We start from the raw sequence: 23,632 nt of genomic DNA, 5'->3' as shown, positions 1-23,632 counted from the left end.
CATTAAATAGATAGATAAAGAGCATTAAATAGAGAATGAGAGAGGCAGCATTAAATAGAGAGAAATGGAGAAAATAAAATATATAGAAAATGACATAGACAAAGAATAAAGCTGGAGATTAAAGGAGAGAGCAGGGAGGCAGAGGATAAAATGTAGACAAAGAGAATAAAACAGAGAGAGAGGGAGAGAGGAAGAGTGAAATACAAGGAGCAGGAACAAGGGACAAAGAGAATATCCCGAGAAAGAAGAGATAAAGTTGAAGGAATAAGGAGACAGAGAAAGAGAAATAACAGAATGGACGAGAGAGAGTAAAATATACAGAAAATAGCCAGAAAAAAACAATGGATTAAATAGAGAGAAAATAAAAATCCAGGGAATAAAACTGAGAGGGATAAATAAAATTGCCACTTAGATCGAAATTAAACAATTAGGTGGGATATAATGTAACAGAGAGTGGAATAGGAAAATATACATCAATCTGATAGAACTGGACAACAAAACAGATAAAATGAATTAAAGGGATTGGAAATAGAATGATGAGGAAGAATTAATTCAATACGGAGACAATAAAATAGAAATGGAGAGAACACAAGAGAGGAGGAAGGAATTAATAAAATAAAAAATGAAAATAGAGAGGGTGAGAATGAAATGAAAGATCAAATATACAAAAAACTGGGATCAGGAAAAGTGAGCATGAAACTGTCAAATTGTCATAAAAACCCAACTGGTTCCCAAACATCCATTAGGGAAGGAACCTGCCATTCTCATGCAGCATGGGCTCCATGTGAGGCCCAGCACCAACTTCCAGAACAAACAGTAAATGACAGCATTGGCATTTACACCCAACTCCTGAGATCAAAACTATATATACACACAGATAGACAGATAACAGACAGATAGACAGATAAGATAGACAGGCAGACAGATGGACAAGCAGGCAGACAGACAGATAGTTGGAGGGAGAGAGGGAAGGAGGGAAAGATTGATAAAGGGAGGGACAGAGGCAAGGAGAGAGTGGGATGGAGAGGGAAAAGGAGTGGAGGAAGAAGGAGGTGGAAGGAGGGGAAGGGAGAGAGAGGGTGAGAGACAGGAAAACTGGAAATGAATAAAGAGGTAGAGAAACCGAGAGCAACAGAGACACACAGAGAGACGGGGGTGGGGGGGGGCGTTGGTGGTGGGGAGAGTCACACAGAAAAAGAAAGGAAAAGGGGAAACAGAGATAGAGAGACAGACAGGGAGAGACACAGTGACCCACACAGAAACAGGGAAAGAGAGGCAGAGAAACAACGAGAGATGAGGAGAAACACACAGGAACAGAGAGAAATAGACAGAGAGAAACAGAGTGGGGAAACCTTGGAAGAGGACAGAATGAGTTAAAAAGGACAGGTTGAAGCGGTACAGATTGAAATAGGAATGAAGAGAGAGAGATAGGGAGAAACTGGGAGGACAAATGGGTGAGAAGAGAAAGTATAAACAAGGAGAAAAGGAGGAAATAAAGAGCAAAAGAGAAAACTAAGAGTGAAAACCAGGTACAAGATTAAATAAAGATTGATCCTGATCATTAACTAGCTATGACTGGTGTTTTTAACCCTACTGCCGTGACATCCCGTGGTGTTTCTCTCCACTCAGAGTCATATACGGAGGCCATTCAGCCCATCGAGTCCATGCTAGCTCTCCAAAGGGCAATCCAGTCAGCCCCACTCCCCTTCTCTCGGTTTAGTTCCCTCAAGTGCCCAGAAAATTTCCTTCTGAAATCACTCATCATCTCTGCTCTAACCCCCCTGGTGGGGCAGCAGGTTCCAGGTCATTTCCAACCCCTCACTGTGTAAAAAGTTCTTCCTCACATACCACCTCCCCCCCCCACCCCCTGTTTCTCTTGCCTAAAGTCTTCAATCTGTGTCTCTCCCCCCCACCGGTTCCTTGTCCCATCAGCGAATGGGAACAGCTTTTCTCTGTCTATCTTATCTGAATCTTGTCCCTCTCTATGAAATCTTACACGTCACAGTGTTGGTTTGTGTTAAATGGAAATAATTTAGTAATTTAACCAAGTGTGTGTGACTTTTCCAGGCGGGACATTCAGCCCCCCCAGACTGACCAGGTTAATAAATCACCAACCAGCAAACACTAATCGATTTGTCCACCAATCGCATCGCCCTGGGGTGGGGTGGGGTGGGGGGCTGTCAGCAGCACCCGGGATCCAGCCCCCGAGGCTGGACGCTCAGCGATATCCGCAGCCGCTACTGAGAGTCTGTCTGTCTCCCGGGAACGAACTGGGAAAACCAGCTTCTGAAATAACCCCGGGAAAAATCAGAACCGGGACCTCAAATCCTGGGAATAAGAGAGAGAGAGAGAGAGAGAAGGAGAGCAAACTGAAACTAAACAGTGTGGAAATAGAGAGGAGGGTGAATGGAAAGAGAGAGATTGTGAATGAATGGAGGGAGAGAGAGAGTGAATGGATGGAGCAAGAGGGTGAACGAGACATGGAGAGAGAGTAAATGAATGGAGTGAAGGAGAGTGGATGGAGGGATAGAGTTAGTGAATGGAGGGATAAAGAAAGAGAATGGTGAGAGAGTGAATAAATGGAGAGGGAGAGATAATGCAGAGAAAGAGGGTGAATGGAGGGATAGAGTGTAAAGAGAGAGAGAGAAAGACTGAATGGCAAGGGAGATAATGAATGAATGGGGCAGGAGAGGGTGAATAGAGAGAGAGAGTGAGAAAGTGCATGGAGAGATAAAGAGGGCATAGAGAGCCACAGAACAGGGAGGGAGAAAGTGAATGGAGAAAGAGAGAGAGGGAAATGGAGGGAGAGAAAGATTGAATGGAGAGAGAGATATGGTGTGATTGGATAGAGAGTGAATAGGGAGATGAAGAGAGAGTGAATGAAAGGATTGTGATACAGAGTGAATGAATGGAGAGGGAGAGAGAATCAACAGAGGGAGAGCAAGAGAAAGGAAGTGAATGGAGAGAGAGAGTGAATGAATAGTGAGAGAGTGTGAACAGAGAGAGTGAAGGAATGGGGAAAGAGAGAGAGAGAGAAAGTGAATGGAGCCAGAGAGTGAATGGAGCGAGAGGGAAAGAGTGTGAACTGGGCAGAGAGAGTGTGAATCATTGAATTATTTTCCATGAATCTATCCCCGCCTACTTTGTCCATCACTCCATGTCCAAGCACATCCATCTCCTTGTGTCTGTCTGTAGGTATCTCTATTGAAGGAGCCTGAATCTCGCTTTATTATTTCCATAAGCTTCCCGATCACCCCTGAAGATGAACACACAGGCAGGTGTTTAATTATAATTTTATTCTTTGTACCACATTGGAGACTAGAGCACGTAATATAGGCAGGCAATCTCAGTGCCAGTATAGGAGAGTGGCAGAGTCAGAGGGTCAGTGCTGAGGGAGTGCTGCACTGTCAGAGGGTCAGTACTGAGGGAGCGCTGCACTGTCGGTGGGTCAGTACTGAGGCAGTGCTGCACTGTCAGAGGGTCAGTACGGAGGGAGTGCTGCACTGTCAGAGGGTCAGTACTGAGAGTGCTGCAGTCAAAGGGTCAGTGCTGAGGGAGTGCTGCACTGTCAGAGGGTCAGTACTGAGGGAGTGCTGCACTGTCAGAGGGTCAGTACTGAGGGAGTGTTGCACTGTCAGAGGGTCAGTACTGAGGGAGTGCCGCACTGTTGGATCGTCAGTACTGAGGGAGTGCTGCACTGTTGGAGGGTCAGTACTGAGGGAGTGCTGCACTGTTGGAGGGTCAGTACTGGGGAACTGCTGCACTGTCAGAGGGTCAGTACTCAGGGATTGCTGCACTGTCAGAGGGTCAATACTGAGGGAGCGCTGCACTGTCAGAGAGTCAGTACTGAGGGAGTGCTGCACTGTCAGAGAGTCAGTACTGAGGGAGTGCTGCACTGTCAGAGGGTCAGTAATGAGGGAGTGCTGCACTGTCAGAGGGTCAGTACTGAGGGAGTGTTGCACTGTCAGAGGGTCAATACTGAGGGAGCGCTGCACTGTCAGAGAGTCAGTACTGAGGGAGTGCTGCACTGTCAGAGAGTCACTACTGAGGGAGTGCTGCACTGTCAGAGGGTCAGTACTGAGGGAGTGCTGCACTGTCAGAGGGTCAGTATTGAGGGAGCACTGCACTGTCAGAGGGTCAGTACTGGGGAGTGCTGCACTGTCAGAGGGTCAGTACTGAGAGAGTGCTGCACTGTCAGAGGTTCAGTAATGAGGGAGCACTGCACTGTCAGAGGGTCAGTACTGAGGGAGTGCTGCACTGTCAGAGGGTCAGTACTGGGGAGTGCTGCACTGTCAGAGGGTCAGTACTGAAAGAGTGCTGCACTGTCAGAGGGTCAGTAATGAGGGAGCGCTGCACTGTCAGAGGGTCAGTACTGAGGGAGTGCTGCACTGTCAGAGGGTCAGTACTGAGGGAGTGCTGCACTGTCAGAGGGTCAGTACTGAGGGAGTGCAGCACTGTCAGAGGGTCAGTACTGAGAGAGTGCTGCACTGTCAGAGGGTCAGTAATGAGGGAGTGCAGCACTGTCAGAGGGTCAGTACTGAGGGAGTGCTGCACTGTCAGAGGGGCAGTACTGGGGAACTGCTGCACTTGCAGAGGGTCAGTATTCAGGGATTGCTGCACTGTCAGAGGGTCAATACTGAGGGAGCGCTGCACTGTCAGAGAGTCAGTACTGGGGGAGTGCTGCACTGTTGGAGGGTCAGTACTGGGGAACTGCTGCACTGTCAGAGGGTCAGTACTGAGGGAGTGCTGCACTGTCAGAGGGTCAGTACTGAGGGAGTGCTGCACTGTCAGAGAGTCACTACTGAGGGAGTGCAGCACAGTCGGAGGGTCAGTACTGAGGGAGTGCCGCACTGTCAGTGGGTTTGTACTCAAGGAGTGCTGCACTGTCAGAGGGTCAGTACTGAGGGAGTGCTGCACTGTCAGAGGGTCAGTACTGAGGGAGTGCTGCACTGTCAGAGGGTCAGTACTGGGGAGTGCTGCACTGTCAGAGGGTCAGTACTGAGAGAGTGCTGCACTGTCAGAGGGTCAGTAATGAGGGAGCGCTGCACTGTCAGAGGGTCAGTACTGAGGGAGTGCTGCACTGTCAGAGGGTCAGTACTGGGGAGTGCTGCACTGTCAAAGGGTCAGTAATGAGGGAGTGCAGCACTGTCAGAGGGTCAGTACTGAGGGAGTGCTGCGCTGTCAGAGGGTCAGTAATGAGGGAGTGCAGCACTGTCAGAGGGTCAGTACTGAGAGAGTGCTGCACTGTCAGAGGGTCAGTAATGAGGGAGTGCTGCACTGTCAGAGGGTCAGTACTGAGGGAGTGTTGCACTGTCAGAGGGTCAGTACTGAGAGAGTGCTGCACTGTCAGAGGGTCAGTACTGAGGGAGCGCTGCACTGTCAGACGGTCAGTACTGAGGGAGTGCTGCACTGTAGGAGAGTCAGTACTGAGGGATGATTTGTAGCTCTCAGGTGAGGAGGGACCTGGGTGTCCTAGTGCATGAATCACAATGGATTAGTGTGCAGGTACAGCAAGTATAATTAGGAAATCTAATAGAAAGTTGCCATTTATTGCGAGGGCAGTGAATACAAGAGTAGGGAGCATGTACAGGGCACCAGTGAGACCACATCTGGAGTATTGTGTACAGGATTGGTCTCCTTATTTAGGGAAAGATGGAAAGGTGTTGGAAGCAGTTCAGAGTTTTACCAGGAATGGGCAGGTTGAATCCTGAGAATAGTTTAGACAGGCTTGTATCCGCTGGAGTTTGGAAGAGTAAGAGGCAACTTGATTGAAACACACAGGCCTGAATTTTCCCCACGTTGGTGGGCTGGGGTTATTGGGAAACATGCCCCTGACGGCGATCAGCCCAAGGCTGTCACTTCATGCAGGCTGGTCGATGATGGTCCCTCCAGCGTGGAACCCGTCTTCCCGATTGTCAGGAAGAGCTGGGTGGGGTGAGGGGCCTGTCGGGCACAGGGTCCAATGGCCACCCGGCAGGGGGGTTAAACTGGGCAGCGGCAGCTCCCTGAAGGTTGCCAGGGGGAGAATCTTTCTGCGATCTGGAGACTGGAGCAATGGCCCTCGCCCGCGGCTGGAGACGTTAGGCGGGAGGGCAGGTCTGGGTGGGCATCGACGAGTGCCTCGTGGAAGAGGTGGGTGTCAGATGGGACACCCTTGTTCCCAAGGATGACAGGAGGAGCCATCGCTTCAGACCAAAAAAGCCTGGGAGGAGGTGTCAGCCGGGACCAGCAGCCACGATGTGGTGTGACGCCCGTGGGGACAGAGCCACAAAAGGGTCAATGACCCGCTGTGCTCAGCAAGGGGCATGGGTCAGTGTGGAGAAGTGTTAAGGACTGGCCATCGCCCCCAAGCAGCTCAGGGGTGTTAGAGTCTGAGCGCCAACTGTCAATGACGCCGGAGCTGGCCAAGGGGGCGACCCCTGGCTGCTTGGGCTGAGAACCTTGCAGCTCGAGGGCCACATCAGGGATGTGCCCTGTGAGGTCCTCCTCAGCTGGGGTTGGCCAGGCTGCAATGGCCCTGCAGGTAGAGAGAGGACTAATCAATGCTCCTCTGTCCTTTCAGGAGAAGAGGAACCAGAACAACATCGAGAGGTCACGGACAGGCAGAGGCCCCTCAAACCTCCTAATCCTGAGGAGGTTTGAAATGGAGGCTTTGGAGCTGGAGAGTCACCACCCACCTCGGTCAGCCGGTCGCAGAGAGGCAGGGGTCCCTGATGGAGGTAAGAGTGCAGTGCACAGAGGTGAGAGTGTCGGATGGTGAGAGTGTCGGATGGTGAGAGTGTCGGATGGTGAGAGTGTCGGATGGTGAGAGTGTCGGATGGTGAGAGTGTCGGATGGTGAGAGTGTCGGATGGTGAGAGTGTCGGATGGTGAGAGTGTCGGATGGTGCAGACATTCTAGTGCAGTCTCTTCGTTAATGGGAGCCTCAAACCTGGAGTCCCCATTGATCATTGAAAGGTGATGGCACCATGATGCAGGTCTCCATGGTCTCACCAGGGTGCCTGGCACACACAGTGACAGTGTGATAGCTGTAAATAATGACATGTTGTTCTCCCTTAGATTCTCCAGCACGCACCCAATCGCAGGGCCCCGTAGAGCCACCCCTGACTCCAGGCTTCAGATGCACCTGCGTCACCCGCTCTCTGAACCAGGCACCAGCGCAGGTACCAGCACCTCGGTGGATGTTAGATCTTCAGCTAGAATGTCGGTGCACAGCAGTGAGGGCACTTCACACTCGCTTGAGGAGCAGGCGGAGGCAGAGAGTGCCCAGGGCACCGGCAGTCGGAGGGCTGCTGGAGACCAGGATGAAGCTGAGCCTGAAGGAGATGATGAGCCTCTGGAGTCGTCCATTAGGCAGCAGTTACTGGGTGTCCAGCGGGATGTGCGGGAGGATCTGGGGAGATCCATGAGGGCTTGTGTGCCATGGTCTCTGTTGTGGAGGAGTCCATGTGGAGCATGAACACTGCTTTGACCCTCATGGCCGAGCGCTCTGCCTCCTCCATTGAGAGAGTGGTGAAACTCATGGAGAGGCTGCTCCAGGGACAGAATCAGGGGTTCCTGGGGTTGTGCTTGGTCCTGCAAGCCCTCACACAGGCACTGACCTCAGGTGGTCAGTGTGGGAGAGATGGATGAGGCACCCAGTATCCCAGCTCGGTGCCCGTCCATCAATGGTGAGCATCAATGGTTGGCACACGAGCTGCTTGTCCTCTCTGCAGACTCCTCTCTGTCTCCAATGCTGCTGTCAGAGAGTTGCAGGGGGAGCACCAGGATGCAGCACTCGCAAACATAAGTTTAAAGCACCATCAGCACAAGAGGGACTGGTCACGGCTGATCTCCTGTCTGCCATGTTTTGTTTCTATGTTTATTGGTGTGGCCATTAACACCAGATATGATTATGTTCATTTGTTGTGAGTGTCCAAATTATATAAATTTTGTTTTTGTCTTAATGGCCTGAGGATGCTTTACCTTTTTATTTTGTGCAGGGTCCACCAGTCTGTAACACTGGACGTGGGTGGCTGTAAAACAAAAATAAAAATACCTGGAAAAACTCAGCAGGTCTGGCAGCATCTGCGGAGAGGAACACAGTTAACGTTTCGAGTCCGAATGACCCTTCAACAGAACTAAGTAAAAATAGAAGAGAGGTGAAATATAAGCTGGTTTAAGGGGGGAGTGGAACAAGTAGAGCTGGAGAGAGGGCCAGTGATAGGTGGAGATAAACCAAAAGATGTCACAGACAAAAGGACAAAGAGGTGTTGAAGGTGGTGATATTATCTAAGGAATGCGCTAATTAAGGGTAGAAAGCAGGACAAGCAAGGTACAGATAGACCTAGTGGGGATAGGGTGGGGGGAAGGGATTGAAATAGACTAAAAGGTAGAGATAAAACAATGGATAGAAATACATTTAAAAATAATGGAAATAGGTGGGAAAAGAAAATTCTATATAAATTATTGGAAAAAAGGGTGGGGGGGGGGGAATTGGAAAGGGGGTGGGGATGGAGGAGAGAGTTCATGATCTAAAATTGTTGAACTCACTATTCAGTCTGGAAGGCTGTAAAGTGCCTAGTCGGAAGATGAAGTGCAGTTCCTCCAGTTTGCGTTGAGCTTCACTGGAACAATGCAGCAGGCCAAGGACAGACATGTGGGCATGAGAGCAGGGTGGTGTGTTGAAATGGCAAGCGACAGGGAGATCTGGGTCGTGCTTGCGGACAGACTGAAGGTGTTCTGCAAAGCGGTCACTCAGTCTACGTTTGGTCTCTCCAGTGTAGAGGAGGCCCCATTGGGAGCAGCGAATGCAGTAGACTAAATTGAGGGAAGTGCAAGTGAAATGCTGCTTCACTTGAAAGGAGTGTTTGGGCCCTTCAACAGTGAGGAGAGGGGAAGTAAAGGGGCAGGTGTTGCACCTTCTGCGGTTGCATGGGAAGGTGCTGTGGGAGGGGGTTGAGGTGTAGGGGGTGAAGGAGGAGTGGACCAGGGTGTCCCGAAGGGAATGATCCCTGCAGAATGGGTAGCTCTAAACTTGATTGCACAGGCACTAAGTGGACTTTGGATCCAATTGAAAGGGTCATTTCAGACACCCGGACTGGAGGCAGCAGCCTAGCTGAAGGAGCGTTGGATCAAGATGTCCCTGCCTCCCTGAAGGATACAGGGGTCTGTCTCCACGTCTTCAGTGTGGAGGCACTATGGAGGGCCACTATGACCTTCAGAGCCACTGGCATGGGGTGTCCACCCACCCCATTGGAGCTGATCTCAGGCCCAATCAACTGACAGATGGAGGTCACGGTCCCCCTGGAGAGATGGAGCCTCCTTCAGCATGGCACCTCAGACATATTGAGGTAGCTGCATTGCTGCCTGTAAACCCAGGCAGCAGTATAGTGGCATCTTCTGCAGCCCCTTCTGCCTTGGACTACCTGCTGGCCCTGAGCCCCTTGTGCCTGCGCCTCTTCTCCCACAGGTCCCTCCCCTGGAAGCTGCACTGGGACACCTGGCCTCCTCTCCCTTCTGTCCCTCTCTTCCTCCTCAGAGGAGGTGCCTCCTGCAGAGACCACAATCCCCATTCCCAGGGTAAGGGAAGGCTGTCTGATACCTGGAAGGGTCCACACGGCCTGAATCCTCCAGGGCCCCTTGGAGACACCAGTGAGCCCTGGAATGAAGTCTGGAAATGCTAAGACTGAAGATCAGAACTGAGATGAAGTTGTTAAGTTCAAATATGCAACCAGCAGCAAACCATCTCCGGAACTCCTCACTACTCACACTGGCAAAGCTGCTGACCCTTTATATCCCGCCCGTGGAGGAGGTTTTGTAAAAGAGTGGGTTGCCCGCCTGCCTGTTTTGCCCGTGCGATGAGCAGGTAAAGTCCTGAACAATTGTCCTTTCAATGGCTTTAAGTGGCCTTTTAACTGAAGGTGGGAGCGGCTCCGACACTGGTGCTGACCTGAAGTTTGGTCGCGTGTGGGATGAGGTCGGGACACTTGCCTGATGTTATCTCGTGCGATTTTAGGCCCGATCGGGTTGGGTGCACACCTGCCCACGGAGTGTAATATTCTGCCCATAAGATCGTGAGGGGGGAGGGGGGGGGGTCTTGACAGGATGGGTGTGGGGAGGATGTGGGAGAATCTAGAACTAGCAGTCGCTGTTTAAAATAAGGGGGTCGCTCATTTAAGACAGAAGAGGAATGTTTTTCTCTCAGAGGATCGAGAGTCTTTGGAACTCTCTTCCTCAAAAGGCGATGGAAACAGAGTCTGAATATTTTTAAGGCCGAGCGAGGTAGATTCTTGATAAACAAGGGGGTGAAAGGTCATCCGAGGTAGGCGGGAATGTGGGGTTGAGGTTACATTCAGATCAGCCATGATCTTATTGAGTAGTGGAGCAGGCTCGAGAGGCCGAGTGGCCTACTCCTGCTCCTGATTCATATGTTTTTTATAATTCATTCATGGGATGTGGGCGTCATTGGCTAAGTCAGCATTTATTGCCCATTATTTAAGAGTCATCAGATTGCTGTGGGTCTGGAGTCACGTGTAGGCCAGACCAGGTAAGGACAGCAGATTTCCTTCCCTAAAGGGCATTAGTGAACCAGGTGGGGTTTCATGACAATTGATAATCGTTTCATGGTCACCATCAGATGTTTATTTGTAGATTTTTTACTTAATTATTCAATTTCACCATTTCTTTTGTGAGATTTGAACCCAAGGCCTCTGAAATTACTAATCCGGTGACAAGAACACTAGGTCACCGCCTCCCCCGAGTACTGAGGGAGTGCTGCAGTGTCAGAGCATCAGTATTGAGGGAGCAATCACTGTCTGAAGGTCACTACTGAGGGAGTGCTGCTTTGTCAGAGGGCCAGTACTGAGTGAAACCTGCTCTGTTGGAGAGTCAGTACTGAAGAAATGTTGCACTGTCAGTGCTGAGAGAGCGATGCACTGTCAGAGGGTCAGTACTGAGGAAGTACTGCATGGTTAGTATTGAGGGAGTGATGCTCTGTCCAAGGGTCAGTCTTGAGGCAATGAGACACTGTCAGATGGTTAATACTGAGGGAGTGCTGCACTGTCGGAGAGTCAGTACTGAGGTAGTGCTGCACTATCAGAGGGTCGGTACTGAGGGAGCGCTCCACTGTGGGAGAGTCAGTACTGAGGTAACGCTGCACTATCAGAGGTCGGTACTGAGGTAGTGGTGCACTATCAGAGGGTTGGTACTGAGGGAGCGCTCCGCTGTCGGAGGGTCTATAAGATAAGACGTAGGAGCAGAAGTAGGCCATTCAGCCCATTGAGTCTGCTCCGCCATTCAATGAGATCATGGCTGATCTGATAATCCTTAACTCCACTTTCCTGCCTTTTCCCCATAACCCTTGATTCCCTTACTGATTAAAAATCTGTCTATCTCAGCCTTGAATATACTTGAACGACCCAGCCTCTACAGCCCTTTGCGGTAAAGAATTCCACAGATTGACTATCCTCTGAGAGAAGAAATTCCTCCTCATCTGTTTTAAATGGGTGACCCCTTACTCTGAGATTATGTCCTCTGGTCCTAGACTCTCCCACAAGGGGAAACCTCTCAGCATCTCCCCAGTCAAGTCCCCTAAGAATCTTATATGTTTCAATAAGGTCGCCTCTCATTCTTCTAAACTCCAATGAGCACAGGCCCAACCAACTCAACCTCTCCTAAGAGGAGAGGTGAGAGTACATTCACTTCCCTCATCCAAGTCATTAATATATATTGTAAATAATTGAGGCTCCAGCACTGATCCCTGTGGCACTCCACTAGTTACAGGTTGCTATCCTGAAAATGCTCCCCTTACCCCAAGTCTCTGTCTTCTATTCGTGAGCCAATTCTCTATCTATGTTAATATACTACCCCCAACACCAAGGACTCTTATCTTATTAAGTAGCCTTACATGCGGTACCTTATTGAACACCTTTTGGAAAGCCAAATATATTACATCTACTGGTTCCCCTTTATTTATCCTGCTTTTTACCTCCTCAAAGAATTCTATTAAATTTGTCAGGCATGATTTCCCAATCCAAAGCCATGCTGGCTCTGCTTGATTAGATGATGCATTTCTAAATGCTCTGCTATTGCATCCTCGATAAAAGCCTGTAACATTTTGCTTATCAACAATCGGAATTAGAGAAGTCCTCCCGGAAGTTTGTCACCATTAACACACACCAAGGGTTGTACCAATACACCCATTTACCATTTGGCGTATCTTCTGTTTGCACCATATTCCAGAACCACGGAAAGTTTACTACAGGGACTGCCCCATGTTGTAGTTTGTTTGGGTGATGTACTGGTGACAGGACTCACAGAAAAGGAAGATCTGGTAAATTGGAAGAAGTTTTAAAATGTTTTTCGCAGCTGGGAGCGAGTTTGAAAAAAGAAAAGTGCACATTCCAGGCGAAAGGGGTAACTTATTGAGGTCACAAGGTAGATTCACAGGGCTACACTTGGTTGAGGAAAAAGTGAAAGTCATTTAGAGAGGCACCAGCGCCAAAGAATACACCCGAACTCAAATCATTCTTGGGGATGATCAATTACTGTGGACATTTCTTGCCTAATTTGTCAACAAAACAGGCACCCCTGTATTAATTGCTCAAGAAAAACCAATGATGGTTTTGGCAAACGCCACAGGAAGAAGCTTTCACAAAAGTGAAACAGTCGTTGCAATCCTCCACCCTACTAGTACATTTTGACCCGAGGAAAGAGTTGGTGTTGACATGTGGCACATCTCTCTATGGAGTGGGAGCAGTGCTCTCCCATCGAATGGACAATGAGTCAAAACGGCCGATAGGACATGGATTGAGAACGCTCAATACAGCAGAAAAGGGAAACTCACAGGTAGCAAAAGAAGGCCTGTCAATCATCTTTGGCGTTAAGAAATGTCACCAGTATGTACACGCCATTTTACTATCTTACCAGACCATAAGCCAATGCTAGGATTGTTCAGCAAGGACAAGGCTATACCCCCTACAGCCTCAGCAAGAATACAAAGATGGGCATGGATCTTGGCAGCGTACGAGTATACTTTCGTTCTTGGACCCAGAAGTCAAATTGCAAACAGGAATGCGCTCAGCTATTTGTCCATGCAAGATGAGGATGTTCCAATTCTTCAAGAATTTGTTTGATTATTGAACTTCCTGGATTCATCACCGATATGTGCTGGACAGGTTAGAGTTTGGACAAGTTGAGACCCAGTCCTTATCTAACGAGAACAAGCTCTTCACGGTTGGTCACAAGAACAGGAATCTGATTAAATGAAACTGTATTTTCAGAGAAGATATGAGATAACCAGCCTGGAAGGTATCTTATTGTGGGTAACTCCAGTGATTATTCCTCCAAAAAGGACGAAAGTCACTGTTATCTGAACTACACAGCGCACATCCCGGAATTTCCTGAATGATGGCTGTTGTACACAGCTACATGTGGTGGCTTGGAATGGATGGAGAAATAGCGAACTTAGTGAGAAATTGTATACAGTGTCAGCAAGTGCAAAAGTTACCTCCAAGGTGCTCATGTAAAAACTTCACCTTATCAACCCTCTTCAATGGACTGGCCAAGAGAGCAGTTCAGACGTTCAAGTCCGGTATGAAGAAATCGCCTGGAGATTGTATAGTGACTAAACTAGCACAGTTTCGTTCCCGTATGAGGACCACCCTTCATTCAACAACAGGTGTCACACCTGCCGAATTGTTGGTGAATCGAGACTGAGCCTAATTGTGCCAAACTTTGGCGGGGGGGGGGGGGGGGGGGGGGGGGGGGGGTGGTGGGGGGAGGGTGTAAAGAGCTCAGGGAAGTCAGAAAACTGGACATGACTGTCACAGACGTGACAGGACGTTTAATGTAGGAGAGAAGGTATATGTGAACAATTTTAGAGAAGGACCAATGTGAGGTGTTTGGTAAAATAAGTGCAGTAACGGGAGCTCTTTCCCATCATGTGGAAGTGGGAGATTGAGTTATACAGAGACACGTGGATCATATAAGCAAAGGAGAAACAAAATACCCAGAAATGATTCCACCAGGTGCTCATGACTGAGTTAATGTGTCTTGTTGAAAGTACAGGTGTGTCTGAAAGGTCGACTGTACCTGAAAGAGTCGAGGAAACAGATTTGCAGCTGAAGAGCCAGGAGTTCAGACGACTCCAATGAAGGTGGTTCCGGGTAAAACATCAGACGGCGTGGAGCTGAAACAATCCACATGCAGAAGGAAAACCCCAGAGAGACTGACTTTGTAAATTACTTATCAGTGTGAAAAATTTGATATTTTGAGAAAAATTGTGAAATGGAATGCATGTTCATCCCTCAGTGCTGACCCTCCAACAGTGTAGAACCACTCAGTACTGACCCTCTCTCAGTGCAGCACTCCCTCAGGACTGAGCCTCTGACAGTGCAGCACTCCCTCAGTACTGACCCTCTGACAGTGCAGCACTCCCTCAGGACTGAGCCTCTGACAGTGCAGCACTCCCTCAGTACTGACCCACTGACAATGCAGTGCTCCCTCAGTACCGACCCTCTGACAGTGCAGCGCTCCCTCAGTACTGACCCTCTGACAGTGCAGCGCTCCCTCAGTACTGACCCTCTGACAGTGCAGCACTCCCTCAGTACTGACCCTCTGACAGTGCAGCGCTCCCTCAGTACTGACCCTCTGACAGTGCAGCGCTCCCTCAGTACTGACCCTCTGACAGTGCAGCACTCCCTCAGTACTGACCCTCTAACAGTGCAGCACTCCCTCAGTACTGACCCTCTGACAGTGCAGCACTCCCACAGTACTGACCCTCTGACAGTGCAGCGCTCCCTCAGTACTGACCCTCTGACAGTGTAGCACTCCCTCAGTACTGACCCTCTGACAGTGCAGCACTCCCTCAGTACTGACTCTCTGACAGTGCAGCTCTCCCTCAGTACTGACCCTCTGACAGTGCTGCTCTCCCTCAGTACTGACCCTCTGACAGTGCAGCACTCCCTCAGTACTGACCCTCTGACAGTGCAGCACTCCCACAGTACTGACCCTCTGACAGTGCAGTGCTCCCTCAGTACTGACCCTCTGACAGTGCAGCGCTCCCTCAGTACTGACCCTCTGACAGTGTAGCGCTCCCTCAGTACTGACCCTCCGACAGTGTCGCACTCACTCAGTACTGAACCTCCGACAGTGCAGCAACTCCCTCAGTATTGACCCTCCAACAGTGCAGCACTCCCTCAGTACTGACCCTCTGACAGTGCAGCAATCCCTCAGTACTGACCCTCCGACAGTGCAGCACTCCCTCAGTACTGACCCTCTGGCAGTGCAGCGCTGTTGGGTCCTGTACCCTTTTTGTTGGGACTTAAGGATCCATTACTAATGGAATGTAGTAATCTGATGTGTAATATACCTTTAAGATGAATATTGTGATGGAAGATCACATGATCTTGGTATCCAATAGCAAAGTAGCGCAGGGTACCTCTGAATCAGTAATTTTGAGCTAGAGTCTGAAGTGTAAAGACAGAGTTTTGAGTTGTAAGCACACACATGTAGCTGCTGAGTTCCTTTTGTAAATAAACGAGATGTGTTTCTTCTGAGAACGGTCTATTGATCTTCACTGTCTCGGTGTCAACTCGGTCACCCCAAAACAAGCCTGCAACCCAGATCCTTAAGTCCCAACAAACCCGGGTACAGGATCCAACAGTGCTGCACTGTCAGAGGTTGTTCTTGTTTGGATAAGATGTTAAACCGAGACCCCATCTGCAATAAAAACGAATAAAGACACTTTTCGTTTTTGTTTCAGATTTCCAGCATCCACAGTATTTTGCCTTTATCCCATCTGCGATGTTCTCTCTAAGCCAGGCAGCCACAAACCCTCGACCACTGCCATCTACAAGGACAAGGGCAGCAGACACATGGGGAAATGGAAAGTTGGAAGATCCCGTCCAAGTCACACACCATCCTGACTTGGAAATATATCTCCATTCCTTCACTGTCGCTGGGTCAAAATCCTGGAACTCCCTCCCTAACAGCACTGTGGGTGTACCTACACCACATGGACTGCAGCGGCTCAGGAAGGCAGCTCACCACCACCTTCTCAAGGGGTAATTAGGGATGGGCAGCCAGCGACGCCCACATCCTGTGAAAGATTAAAAACAACCTGAAAGCCCCAATGTTGGCTGCGCACAAATTGGCTTCTATAAACTATCGCATGTGCATAGCTGCGCAAAAAAAAAACTTTACAGGGACTGTGCTCTATACAAATCACCCACACAGTCCTAAAACAAATCTGAGTGAGCATTAAACCTCACTGTGCCCTCTCAGGGAAGTGTAAACGATCCCACTGCCGCTACATCACCAAAAAGCAGTAGAATTCTGCGCCGCGTCCTGAGGACCATATTTATCCTTCAGCCAGCATCATGAGAACAGATAACCCCGCCATTATCACAATACCGTCAGTGGGATCTTGCTGTGTGCCATGTTGGCTGCTGCTTTCTGCCCAGATTGCAACAGTGATGACACTCCCTAAAGTATTTCAACTGCCGCGAAGCGCCATGGGGCGTCCTGAGATAGTGAAAGGCGCTACGGAAATGCAAGTTCCTTCTTCTCCTTTGGTGAGGGGGCCTGATCACCCCCATCGGGCTCCCCTGGCCTGAGAGTCAGCGCCTTGGGGCAGGAGGGAGCGGGCAGGCAAGGCAGTTCACTCGGGAGGGAGTCTCGTTGCGCTCTGATCTGCATCAATTGAATTCCCAGACATGCTCTGTGTAATGAAAGCCCCTGTCGGCTCGTGTGGCAGATGGGAGCAGAATGTGGCTGTTAAATGATAATCGAATTAACCTTTTTTTTTTGTGACTGCGATAAGATGACAGTTGGGTGCCTTTCACCCACCCATTGCCTTTTCACCCAAAGCCCAATTGGTTTATCTAATTAACTTGTTTATACTTCCACACACAAAAAAAAACTGGCTTCCAGCTTTCAGAATTTCAGCAGGACAGACTCTGAGCATCTGGGCAGCTGCCAGAGGTCATTGAGAGACTGAAACTCCATCCCTATTCATCTCCCTTCAGAGCCTTCTCTCTTTAACCGTTTTTCATTCCACGTTTATTTTAATTTGATTTTTTTCTTCTCCCTCTCCCTCTTCCCTCTCCCTCCTCCTCTTTATCTTTATGGAGTTTTTTCTCCCGTCCCTGCCTCTCACATTCCTCTCCTTTGCTCGTTCAGTTCAAACTCGCAGCTCTGCCACACAAAGTGAAAGTTCTTTGAGCTGCTGTTAATCCCCTGTCATTAATCCCCTTTCTGTTGCCCTGCCCACCACCCCCCACCCCCACCCCCCCTCACCACCCCACTCCCCTCCGTCTTTTAAAATTCATTGGCTTCCTAAATGGTTTTTTATTGGAGACTCATTGACATTCATGAGAGGGCTGGATAAAGCCTAGGTGTGCTGGGGAAGAGCGGTGGACACAGCAGGAAGGGAGAGTCAGATTCAGTGTAAACGGCACAATAAGAGGAACACGAGAGAGAGAGAGAGAGAGAGAAAGTGAAAGTGTGAGGAATAAATATATTCTCCTTCTCGCAGGAAAGTAAACAATGAGGAGAAATAACAGGAATGTTCTGAGAGTCCCAGGTCTAGAAGGAAGTAAGAAGGGGCTTCAACAACAACAACAACTTATATTTATTTAGCACCTTCAGAACAATGAAATGGACGTCAGCAGTTCAAGTAGGCAGCTCACCGCCACCTTCTCAAGGGCAATTAGGGATGGGCAATAAATGCTGGGCCCAGCCAGCGACACCCCACATCCTGTGAACGAATAAAAAATTGTCCCAAGGTTCTTCACGGGAGCACTAGAATAAAATAAGATTTGACCCTGAGCCACTGGAGGAGATATTAGGACAGGCGACCAAAAGCCTGGCAAAGAGGTCGGTTTTAAGGAGAATCTTAAAGGAGGAGAGAGAGGTTTAGGGAGGGAATTCCAGGGTTTAGGGCCCAGGAAGCTGAAGGCATGGCCCCCAATGGCGGAGGGATTAAAATCAGGGACGCTCAAGAGGTTAGAGTTAGAGGAGTGCAGAGATCTCGGAGGGTTGTGGGGCTGGAGGAGATTCCAGGGATAGGGAGGGGGCGAGGCCATGGAGGGGTTTGAAAACAAGGATGAGGATTTTAAAAATTGAGATGGTGCTTGACCGGGAGCCAATGTAGGTCAGCGAGTTGTGTTTACGTAGCGCCATTCATGACATCAGGATTTCACCAACTCTTGGTAGCCAATGAAGTCGTTTTATCAAAGTGTGGCCATTGTTGTGATGTAAGACATGTGGCAGCCAATTTACACACAGCAAGCTCCCACAAACAGCCATGTGATAGTGACCAGATAATGGGATAAAAATTCATCTGCTCTGTGTTTTTGGGAGCTGGTGGGATTCACACGAACCTGGTGCTCCCACCTCATCACCGTGAGCTGAGTGGATTCCTCGCTGCAAGACACTACCAGCCTCTCTGCACCGAACGTTGGGCTGAGAGCACACGTAGTAACCGACACTCTGTCCTGATCGAAAGCTGCCTCTCCTGAAGGGAAGTTGCACAGAATAATGTTGCTGGAATTTGGAAGGTGAAATATTGAACACCGAGGGCAGAGGGAGGGAAAGAGAGGGGGTTCCAGGGTGGGAGACGGGTGTGGAATTGGAAGAATTAATGGCAGAGGTTGGCAAGATGGAGTCCCAAGGTTCCCATGGAAGCCTCAAGAGCCAATCAGAGAGGCACATGGAAGCAGGTGGCCAGGAAGGCCAACTCCCAATGACAGGAGCTGAGGACCTAGCGGCAGTGCCCCAAGAAGGTTAATGACCTCACAGGGATGGCTAAGGTCAGTGAACGCATTTTCATGTGACATCTCGGCACAGTCATCCTGTGTGATATCAGGATAATGCTCCCTCATCCACTCCCAGTGCAATGCAGGCTCTCCACTCGAGAGAGCACAGGAATGGGCCACACTGGGAGCCACGCTGGTTGAGCAGTGAGCTCCTCTGTAACCCCACCGTTTCCCATTGTTTTACTGGTGTTAGTTAAAGGATAAATATTGTCCAGATCTTCAGGGAGAACTCCACATCTTTTCATTAAACACAGTTGTTGGATATTTCACACCCACCTCACAAGGCAGACGGAGAATCTGTTCAAATTTCATTTGAAAGGTGGCAGTTCAAAGAGGGCAGCACTGCCTCACTACTGACCCTCCAACAGTGCAGCGCTCCCTCACTACTGACCCTTCGACAATGCAGCACTCCCTCAGTACTGACCCTCTGACAGTGCAGCACTCCCTCAGTACTGACCCTCTGACAGTGCAGCACTCCCTCACTACTGACCCTCCAACAGTGCAGTGCTCCCTCACTACTGACCCTCCAAAAGTGCAGCGCTCCCTCACTACTGACCCTCCGACAATGCAGCACTCCCTCAGTACTGACCCTCCAACAGTGCAACACTCCCTCACTACTGACCCTCAAACAGTGCAGCACTCCCTCACTACTGACCCCCCAACAGTGCAGCACTCCCTCACTACTGACCCCCCAACAGTGCAGCACTCCCTCAGTACTGACCCTCTAACTGTGCAGCATTCCCTCAGTACAGAACTTCCAACTGTCCCTCCAACAGTGCAGCACTCCCTCAGTACTGACCCCCCAACAGTGCAGCATTCCCTCAGTACTGACCCTCTGACAGTGCAGCGCTCCCTCAGTACTGACCCTCTGACAGTGCAGCATTCCCTCAGTACTGACCCTCTGACAGTGCAGCACTCCCTCAGTACTGACCATCCAACAGTTCAGCACTTCTTTGGTAATCTTCCAAGAATCCTTAGAATCTGTAAAAGTCCCAGGGGATTGTTAAACTGCCAATGTCACACCCTTGTGCCAGAGCAATTTCCAGCGCCTTCTGCACCTTCCAGTGCCAGAGCGATTTCCAGCACCTTCCAGTGCCAGAGCGATTTCCAGCATCTTCTGCACCTTCCAGTGCCAGAGTGATTTCCAGCACCTTCTGCACCTTCCAGTGCCAGAGTGATTTCCAGCGCCTTCTGCACCTTCCAGTGCCAGAGCGATTTCCAGCACCTTCCAGTGCCAGAGCGATTTCCAGCACCTTCTGAAAGCCTAAACTTGTTTCAGACAGTAACCTCTTCTGAATCGCATTTTTGTTTATACCGCACACCAAATGATCTCTAAGCGCATCATTGATAGATGTACCAAACTCGCAATATTCAGTTAATCGTTTCAGACTTGCCACATAACAAGCAACTGTCTCCCCCGCGGCTCTATTCCTCGAGTTAGATTTGAACCGTTGCATCGTCACTGACGGCTTTGGCTGGTAAATGATTCTTTACGAGGTTCACTAGGTCATCAAAACCTTTGGCATCTGGGACACTGAGCGCCAACAGGTTTTGAATTAATCCAGATGTCTAGAGGCTGCATTGAAAGGTCCAATTCTTCCAAATTGCTGCGGCTCTGAGGGAGTTGTTTCGACGATCAGGATGTAGATTTTTCTTTCCTTACCACAACCGAGCGAGGTAGGGCCCGATTTCAGTTCTCTTGATTTCCTTCATGCTTTCTTGCTTTATCTCATCCTTTTGTGTCTTTTCTTGCTATTTACTCTCGTCGCCTGTTTGTTGGATCCTGTACCCGGGTTTGTTGGGACTTAAGGATCTGGGTTGCAGGCTTGTTTTGGGGTGACCGAGTTGACACCGAGACAGTGAAGATCAATAGACCGTTCTCAGAAGAAACACATTCCGTTTATTTACAAAAGGAACTCAGCAGCTACACGTGTGTGCTTACAACTCAAAACTCTGTTTTTACACTTCAGACTCTAGCTCAAGACTACTGACTACAGAGGTAGCCTGTGCTACTCTGCTATTGGATACCAAGATCATGTGATCTTCCATCACAATATTTGTCTTAAAAGTATATTACACATCAGATTACTACAAGCGCCCCCTCAGTACTGACCCTCTGACAGTGCAGCGATCTCTCGGTACTGACCCTCTGACAGTGCTGCGCACCCTTAGTACTTCTCTAAAGTGTCAGAGTAGATTGAATGCTTAACTCCCTGGAGAGGGATTAAGTAAACCCTTCCTCAGTGAAGCTAGAGTCTAGTTGAGTGGTGACAGATATTTTATCTGTCTATTTATGGGGGTCTAACCCCATTCTGTATCATGAATAAGCAAGATCTAGGTTTGAGGGAGGTTGATGTCTTCCCTTCCAGTTCCCATTGGAGTCGAGGCCAAAAGCATGGACCCAAATTCTGTATCCGTTCATACAGCACAGACTGGGATCGCACATGAGTCCCTTGGTCTGTAGAATCAAGAACCTTGTCAGTGCAGTGCCCTTTAAACAAACAATGTAACTCGTCCTATCAGATTTTCCTAACTCGAGCTCAGCACCATATAATCCTCGTTTTACTCAACCCCAGGTTTTTCTACAGCTGCTCAGAGCAGTGTGAGGTGGTTTCATTTGGCATTGACACTATGAAGAGGATTAAGCATTTGCATTGGAGTGAGACTCACTCTTTCAGGTGAAGTGTTTTATACCGAACCTTCAATTGTAGAGGGAACAAAACTAGGGCTGCAGGACAATATTATAAATGGAATGACCTTGCTCCTCCCTAAAGTCCTCCAGTTTACAGTTCTCCAAGATCTCTGCACTCCTCCAGTTCTGGCCCCTTACCTCTATTAAACACACACATTACACAATCTTTCATATAAAGATCAGTGTCTGCACAATCTCAAGGATTGTGTAATCTTATGCTTCATTTGTACAGGACACCGGTGAGACCACATCTGGATTAATGTGTACAGTATTCGTCTCCTTATTTAAGGATGTAAATGCATTAGAAGCTGTTCAGAGAAGGTTACTAGACTAATACTAGGAATGGGCAGGTTGTCTTATGAAGAAAGATTGAACAGGTTAGGCTTGTATCCACTGGAGTTTAGAAGAGTAAGAGGTGACTTGATTGAAACCTTTAATATCCAGATGGGTTATGACAGGGTGGATGTGGAGAAGATGTTTCCTCTTGTGGGAGAATCGAGAACCAGGGGTCACAGTTTAAAAATAAGGGGTCACCCACTTAAGGCAGAGATGAGGAGAAATTTTTCCTCTCAGAGGGTTGTGAGTCTTTGGAACTCTCTTCCTCAAAAGGTGGTGGAAGCAGAGTTTTTGAATATTTTTAAGGCATAAGTAAATTATTGATAACCAAGGGGGTAGGTGGGAAGTTGCAATCAGATCAGCCATGATCTTATTGAATGGTGGAGCAGGCTCAAAGGGCTGATTGGCCGACTCCTGCTCCTAATTCATATGTTCGAATCTCATTGATCCTAATTACAATTATTATATAGTTTGATAGTGTCATTTCAGCAATTGTGTAAATTTAGTGAATACGCACCCTCAGTGACTGTGTAATATCCAATTTTATATTACTTATCATCTGAGTGACTGTATAATTGCAAGTGAAATGTCAATTTAAACAAATGTATCACCTGCGATGAGGTCCTGTGGGTAGCGTCCCTGCCTATGAGCCAGAAGCACCGGTTTCAAATCCCACCCCCCAAATTGATGGTCAAGGGAGGTGCGTTCATAACTCGGCCAAACAGGATCAACCTGTAAACCCTTCCAACACACGCCAATGGCAGCTGGTAAGAGCGGGAGAGATTACTGGTCAGCTATGTGATGGAAAGAAATTGGAGACTCTACCATCACTATCCATCGCTCCAGACTGCAACATGCATGTAAATGTGTACGTTGCCACAGCGACTCAGACTCCTCGGTGGGGCCGGTTGGCTGGACAACCGGGGTGGGTCCGATTGGTGCCAACAGCATGGGGTTCGATCCCCATTCTGGCTGGTGTGGATTCGGGACCTGCCTCCTTGCCCTGACCCACGGTGGAGGTTGTGATGCTGTGGGTCGGATCTGCCTTCAGGCAGACAAAGAAGAAAATTACCTCTGAAAGTAATCTGCAATCTTTGGTCTTGTTTAATCTGTTAACCCATCTCACCTGGTGTAGTGCTGAAACTGGTGCTGAGTTAACCGATCTGAATGAAGACGACATTATTGATTAGCTAGTTGTCACTCGTCAAGGCACAGGAAGCATTAGCCAGGGTTCCTGTTCCTGATCACCGTCCAGTGATATCCTCACGAGAGTAGATTGGTGAGGACAACCTCGTGTTTGGCTGTTGTGAGGCTGATGGTCTCGACTTGCATATGAGGAATGGTTAACTTAAGGGAGTTGTCTGTCTGTATCCCCAGGAGCGGTGAAAGTTGAGCAAAAAAAAAATATCACTATCAATAACTTTCAAAAGGGAATTTGATAAATACTTGAGAAGGAAAGAAAATGCAGGGCTCTGGGGAAAAAGTGGGGGCGAGTGGGACAAATTGGAACTGGAACATGCACAATGGGCCCAATTGCCTCCTCCTGTGCTGGACGAGTCTATATATAAAATCCCCTCACTGCTACAAGCGCTGGAGAAAAGACAGTCACTCTTCCAAGTAGTTAATGGAATTATAGAGGACACACATGTGACTGCTACAGTAATTGAATTTCCTTGTCATTTTTCACCTCACACTTATTCCCTTTTATTGTTTGTGGACTTTGTGGAGCTGTATATTTTAGACTAATGATCTGCCCTCTAACCCTAACCTGTCACTCTTGGTTTACCACATATCCTTGCACATTT

At 48.8% G+C, this 23,632-nt stretch overlaps 1 protein-coding gene across 1 annotated transcript in view; it reads right to left on the bottom strand.

Annotated features, from left to right (window-relative positions):
• Window positions 1-20,236: 20,236 nt before the first annotated feature.
• Window positions 20,237-23,632, bottom strand: part of LOC121284318 (amyloid-beta A4 precursor protein-binding family B member 2-like) — a 140,076-nt gene continuing 136,680 nt past the window's right edge. The window contains exon 9 of the mRNA XM_041199713.1: window positions 20,237-20,333. Within this exon, the coding sequence (XP_041055647.1) occupies window positions 20,237-20,333 (97 nt within the window). The remainder of the gene's footprint in view (window positions 20,334-23,632) is intronic.

The sequence above is a fragment of the Carcharodon carcharias genome, chromosome 11 (assembly GCF_017639515.1).
Source record: "Carcharodon carcharias isolate sCarCar2 chromosome 11, sCarCar2.pri, whole genome shotgun sequence".
NCBI classification, from domain to species: domain Eukaryota; kingdom Metazoa; phylum Chordata; class Chondrichthyes; order Lamniformes; family Lamnidae; genus Carcharodon; species Carcharodon carcharias.
Note: the sequence above shows the minus strand (reverse complement) of the source record. Positions and strands in the feature narration are given on the sequence as shown.